At 55.7% G+C, this 5,612-nt stretch overlaps 1 protein-coding gene across 3 annotated transcripts; it reads right to left on the bottom strand.

Annotated features, from left to right (window-relative positions):
• Nucleotides 1-242: 242 nt before the first annotated feature.
• On the bottom strand, nucleotides 243-4,849 carry ZCCHC12 (zinc finger CCHC-type containing 12). 3 transcript variants are annotated; one of them, XM_049644759.1, is made up of 4 exons: nucleotides 3,254-4,849; nucleotides 2,852-2,904; nucleotides 2,499-2,630; nucleotides 243-2,070 (listed from the first exon to the last, which is right to left on the bottom strand). In XM_049644759.1, the coding sequence occupies exon 4, from the start codon at nucleotides 1,965-1,967 to the stop codon at nucleotides 744-746; it is 1,224 nt and encodes a 407-aa protein (XP_049500716.1). In that variant the 5' UTR covers nucleotides 1,968-2,070; nucleotides 2,499-2,630; nucleotides 2,852-2,904; nucleotides 3,254-4,849; the 3' UTR covers nucleotides 243-743. The 3 variants fall into 3 exon arrangements, with proteins under 3 accessions (XP_049500716.1, XP_049500715.1, XP_049500717.1); XM_049644758.1 differs by having other exon boundaries at nucleotides 2,499-2,904; XM_049644760.1 differs by lacking the exon at nucleotides 3,254-4,849 and having other exon boundaries at nucleotides 2,852-3,003.
• Between the last annotated feature and the right edge of the window lie 763 nt (nucleotides 4,850-5,612).

Genomic DNA, 5,612 nt, shown 5'->3' with positions numbered 1-5,612 from the left:
ATCGGGCACCGTAGCCTGGCTGGTCTGACCCGAGGGGCAGGCCCGTTGTAAGGGGCTCCGTCCATCTACCTTTGGGAACGGTTTCAGCCCTCTCTTCTTCCTTCTTCCCTTTTCCCTTCCCTCTGCAAATTGAGGTCGATAAAAACCCCACCTCGGGGTACAAACCCATCCCTTTATAGCTTTCTGCTATGTTGCTCCTTTTCCCTTTACCTCTCCCCAAAATAGTAACAGAGACATTAAAATCGATGCTGATAAATATTTATTGACATAGAAAGAAGCCCACGACATATATCATTTGGTGAAAAAATACGGACTATAGAACAGCACTTCTATGTGACCATTTTTATCTATACATACATCTATCTGGGTACACAGGTATAGGGAAGTATCTAGAAGGACGTCCATCAAAGGGATGACGACGGTTAGATCGGGGTGGAGAGCTGGGGGTAACTTGTACTTTACTTTCTTGTACTTTTCTTTATTGTTTGAAGATTTAACAATGAATGGTGCCACTTTCACAAAGAGAACAGAGCCAGCGAGGAAATGAGCGCACAAAGAAAACAGGCCCTTAGGCAGGGGGGCTGGGGAAGCAAGGACAGAGGTCAGGCTGTCTCCCTCCACTGTGCTGGTATTCAAGACCCTCTCTACTCCACTCCCAAAGGAAAGCTGCTTTGTGGATTCATGCATTTAGAAGCGCCCCTCCCCAGTTGTCCCATTGCTGGACTCAGAATATGGGTTAGGGTTCATGTAAGGCTAGGGGACACCAGCTCACAAGGGTCATCTTGTTGGCCAGGGGCCTCTCTGGGTCCCTCCTCCTCTGTATGGGTCAGCTCCTGCAGGGTGATGATCAGATTCTCAAACACCTGGGCCCGGCTGCTGTCATTGTCACAGGTTTCCTTTGAGTGGCCCTCCTCGCCGCAGTAGGAGCAGCGGATTGTGTGTTTTCGCTTCCTGGTTCTACGCAGGTGCCTAGAACCATCATTCTTATGCCCAGAACCCCCGCTGGTGGAAGGAGACTGAGCCCGGGAACTGCTAGGGGAATCGATGACTAGCACTTGGTCCCGAGGTCTGGCCCTGCGTCTGGGGAACGGAGAAGCCGTGAATGACAGTGGAGGGTCCTGAGACTCCACCAGGATCACATCCTCATCTGAGTCATCGAGGGCATCATCTATCTCTATCACGTTGCAGTCGGGACTGCCGACCACTATCTGCGGGGAGCCCTGAAATGCCATCAGGCTGGTGGCCCTCTCCACCAGTGACTCAGATCTTTTGGGCCGTTTCTGTTTAAGGAAAGTGTCATCCCAATCCTCTTCCTCCCTGACCATCTTGATCAACTCGAGGAAATTGGGGAGGCGCTCCTGCTCATTTGCATACATCCTGAGAAGATGCTTCAGCCTAAAGCGCAGGTCCCCGTTCAGCTCGGCCCCTAAAAGGAGCTGGTGCAGGCGGGTCTGGTTTGCGTCTTTCTGAGCTATGATCCCCGCCTGAATAGCATTTTGGAGCTGCACCTCTAAACGGATCACATAAAGGGAGGCTTTCTCCCCTTGCGCCTGCAGGGTGTTAAAAAATTTACCGTGAGCCGACATACTGCTTTCGGATTCTCCAAACACCAATTTCATGGCACGCAAGAAATCGGCCACACTTAGATTGGGGTTGGCCGCCTGCAGCAAAAGCATGACCTCCCTGGCGGGGCCTCGAAGCGTTTTCAGCAAGCGCTTGAGCTTCTCCTCCTCAGACATATTCCAATCCGGCAGGGCCCCATTGACTTGGATGAGCCAGTTTTCAAAGGTTTCTTCCCCCTGGGCTGGCACCACCCTCCCCGAGAACAACTTCATATTTCTCTCTGCCACGCTGGCCATTAAAGGGCCGAGGCTTCTCCCCAGGGACCTCAGCATAGAATGGGCCCACGGCGGCAAGGGTGCGTTCTGCCGCCGGCTATTACCCATGCGCGCAATGATGCTAGCCATGACTGATGACGATCGGGGTGTCCGAATGGAACAAGACGCTCAGGCTTTGTGGGTTAGCCTAATGTGCAGGCGTGCTGGGGGGACTCTCCTATCTCAGTAGGGGCTGTAAAGAAGAAAAAAAACAAACAAACCGGGTAGTAGTTAATAAGGGAATTGGCTGCAGTTGTATTACTCTCTCCCTTCCTGCATATCCTGCAGTGCATTTTATATCTGCCCACCTCCCTAAAAATATCTTCTGGGAGACTGGCGATTACAACCTCACGGAGCCAGCCGGTGTCTCGGTGTAAGCAGCGTGCTTTTTACGGCCACATCCAGCCAGTCGTCCAGGAGGGAGGGCAACTGTTGCTTCTAATTCTAAGTGTAATCGTGTGTACGGAAGCTGATATTGGCCTCTCAAAATAGAGCACAGTGGTCACAGATTTGTCGGAATCCATAAGATCTCGTTAACCTCTTGGTCTCAGATCCCAACCACACCCCCTTCTGAAAGTCCCCCCGCCCCACCCCCGCCCGGGTTATGTCTCAGATTCTTACAGGAGCGCAGGAACGGGTGCGCGCGCGCCTTTATTTCACTTCCAGCTTCTGCAACCGGTGGCCTCCGCGAGAAAGCTCGTCTCCAGGCTAACAGCCGATCTCTGTCCACCGGGGGGGTCGCCGATCCGAGACCTCCGGGCGTCAAGATTGCGCCGCCGCCGCGGAGGGCAGGGAAGGGAAGGGTCAGGAGTAGCCTCCTCGCTCATCCCGCTCCCTCCACCCCCGCCACCCACCCCCCTCCCCGCTGCCTCCGCTGTGGGTAGGCGGAAAATTCCCTCTCCCACCTTCTGAGCACAAGCCAAAGCCACCCACCCCCGCCCCATTACATGTCCCCCGGGAAGTGGTCGGCCTACCAGCTTCTGCAATCAGCCGCACAGAATTCAAGTTCGGATTCGGCTTTGATGGCCTGCCACGGAGATAGGGAATAGGAGTTGAACACGCACACCCACACAACCCTCTCCAGAAGAGATGAAGGGATGCAAAGGGGGTTCAAGGCGGACAGCTTGCCATCCTTCCCTCCCCCCCCCCCCCCCCCTCGTCCCCCCCCCCCCAAAAGGCCCCGCCGCTCAATCCAGGCAAATCCTACCCATTAGGCGACATCCAGCGCAACCCCACCTCCTCCCTCAGCGCTGCCGGTCCACGGGCGTGCTCCTCCCCCCGCCTCGCCGTCCCCGGTTCCCCCAGGCTGGGAGCCACCCGGGACCGGTGCCCCTCCTCTCTCGGCCGCCGGGCAATCGCGCCCCCCCTTTCTTTACCTGTGCTCGGCTCGGTGGGCTGCGGACCCTCGGGCCTTGCCAGCTGCGGATGCCGCCTTCCGGTCTCCGCGGCCCTGCGAGGGAAGAGGACGGGCACGTCCCCGGCCGCTTAAGCGACCCGGAGCTGCCCGCGGAGCTGCTCCGCACGGCGCCCCCCGCCACCAGCGAGGGGTAGCTGAGTCCAGACAGCACGGTTCCCACGGCAGCCGCCGCTGCTTTTATCCTCGGCCCACGGAGACAAAAGAGCGTGACGAGAGAGCCGGCGCGGCCAATCAGCGGGGCGCGGGGGCGGGTCCCCGCGCGGTCTCGAGCCGGATGCAAATGTACGCCCGAGGGGGGCGGGGTGAGGTGGGCAGAAGGGCCGGCGGGCGTCCAAGGCCGCTTCGGTGCCTGGACTGGAAGAGTTTGCGACTCTTGCCCGCTTCTCCCTCTTTTCGCTCTTGGCTCAACTCCGCGCCTTGGGGCCGGCGCATTAAACACCGAATGGGATCGAAATCAAATACACAATAAAAGCGGCTCACCTTTGTATAGGGGGAAGGGAGAAAAAAAAAAAAAAGCATCAGCGCTTGCTCTGTGCAAATAGACTTACACAATTCTTTTACTGTGAAGGAGGTGGTAGCGTGTCCATGTCACAGGGAAGGCACTCGGGCATCCGGGCCCTTAACCAGTACTCACTAAGGTATGGGTGCAAGTCTGGCTGCATGAGAATCATTTGGGGGGGGTGGGGGAGGAGGGAGCTGGTTAGAAATGCAGATTCCCGGGCCCCGCTTCCGGGGGATTCTGATCGACTAGGACAAGAGCTGGGTGTGATTTTTGGTAAGTCGCTGTAGTTCATCCCGAGAGGATGTAGGAGGATGGTGAATTAGTAAATGGACCTGCCTCCAACGTATCTGTTTATAGCATATCTTGGGTGAAATGCAGCTCCAGAGCGGACGCTCCTACCTGGGGTCCACGGTCTGCCTGAAATTGGATGCAAAGATTCTGGACTCTGTAGGAAGCTGAATAATGGCCACCCAAATATACCAAGTCCCAATCCCTGGAACCTGCAGATGTTAACCTTGTATAAAGCAAGAGTCTTTGCAGATGTGGTTAGATTAAGGATCTCGCCGTCAGGAGATGCTCCAGGAGTATCTGAGTGGGCCCTCGATGCAATCTCGCGTCCTTGTAAGACAGAAGAAGAGGGAGAGCTGACGCAAACAGAAGAGGAGAAGGTGATGTTGAAGACTGATGCAGGGATTGGAGTGGCGTGGCCACAGGCAAAAGTGCCCGCAGCCACCGGAAACCGGAAGAGGCAAAGAACAGAGCACAGCCCTGCCCACACCTTGAATTGAGCCCAGAGAAACTGATGCTGAACTTCTGGTCTCCAGAACCATCGGCGTATAAATTGTTTTAAGCCCCTGAGTTGGTGGTAATTAGGGCGGCCACAAGAAACTAATACGGACTCTATATTTCTCGGAGTCCAGAGCTTTGCACATGTTTAGATGGGCCTGTGGTCCAGTAATGGTTAAAAACCACCCCCTCCAACCTTTCTCCATTTAAGATCTTTCTCCTTCATTTTGTACTTGAGGAAGAAGTATGAGGACTAACACCCAACGCAACTCGACTAGACCCCCCACCCCGAGCCACAGCTCTCTGCCGGTGATGGAGCTCTTCCATTTCTCAACCCGAGGACAGCATTCTAGGTCGCCCTTCTGTGAGCTCTTGAGTGGACCCCTCCCTTGCCGGGTTGGGCATCACTGGCCTCAAAGAAGGAGCAACTCCGTGAAAGGGAGTCTGTCCGGAGTGAATGGGTCGGAAGTCAGTGGCTCCACGTATGAGACTGCTGGGGCTGCCATAACCAAGGGCCACAGAGCCGGTGGCTCAAACAGGGGACATTTATTTCCTCACAGGTCTGGAGGCTAGGAATCCAGATCAAGGTGCACACAGGATTGGTGTCCCCTGAGGTCCCTCCCCTTGGCTTGCAGACAGCTGCACTCTTGCTGCCTCTTCACAGGATCTGTGTGTGCCTGCTCCCACCTTCAAATGTCCTCTTCTTCTAAGGACCTCAGTCAGATTGGACTAGGACCCACTCTGACAGCTTCATCCTGACTCAGTCACCTGTCTTACGGGCCCATCTCCACCTACAGTTACGTCCTGGGGTACCGGAGGCCAGGGCTCCCGCACGTGTGCTCTGGAGGGACACAATTCAGCCCGTAACACCCTCGTTCCCCTTATTCTGGAACAGCATGGCTCCTTTCCCCACTTGGGACTTTTCGGGGGCCAGGGTGCTGGGGGCATGCGTTGCACGAGTGGACGGCCCACGCACAAAGCAGTTGCTGTTGCTTTTTTGTGACTGGTGATGGCTGGAAGTGATTGAACA

This window comes from Panthera uncia, chromosome X, assembly GCF_023721935.1.
Source record: "Panthera uncia isolate 11264 chromosome X, Puncia_PCG_1.0, whole genome shotgun sequence".
In the NCBI taxonomy this organism is placed as follows: Eukaryota; Metazoa; Chordata; class Mammalia; order Carnivora; family Felidae; genus Panthera; species Panthera uncia.
Note: the sequence above shows the minus strand (reverse complement) of the source record. Positions and strands in the feature narration are given on the sequence as shown.

Excerpts from the sequence above, each read along its gene's own strand:
- ZCCHC12 (XM_049644758.1), bottom strand. The coding sequence starts at position 1,967 with ATGGCTAGCATCATTGCGCGCATGGGTAATAGCCGGCGGCAGAACGCA.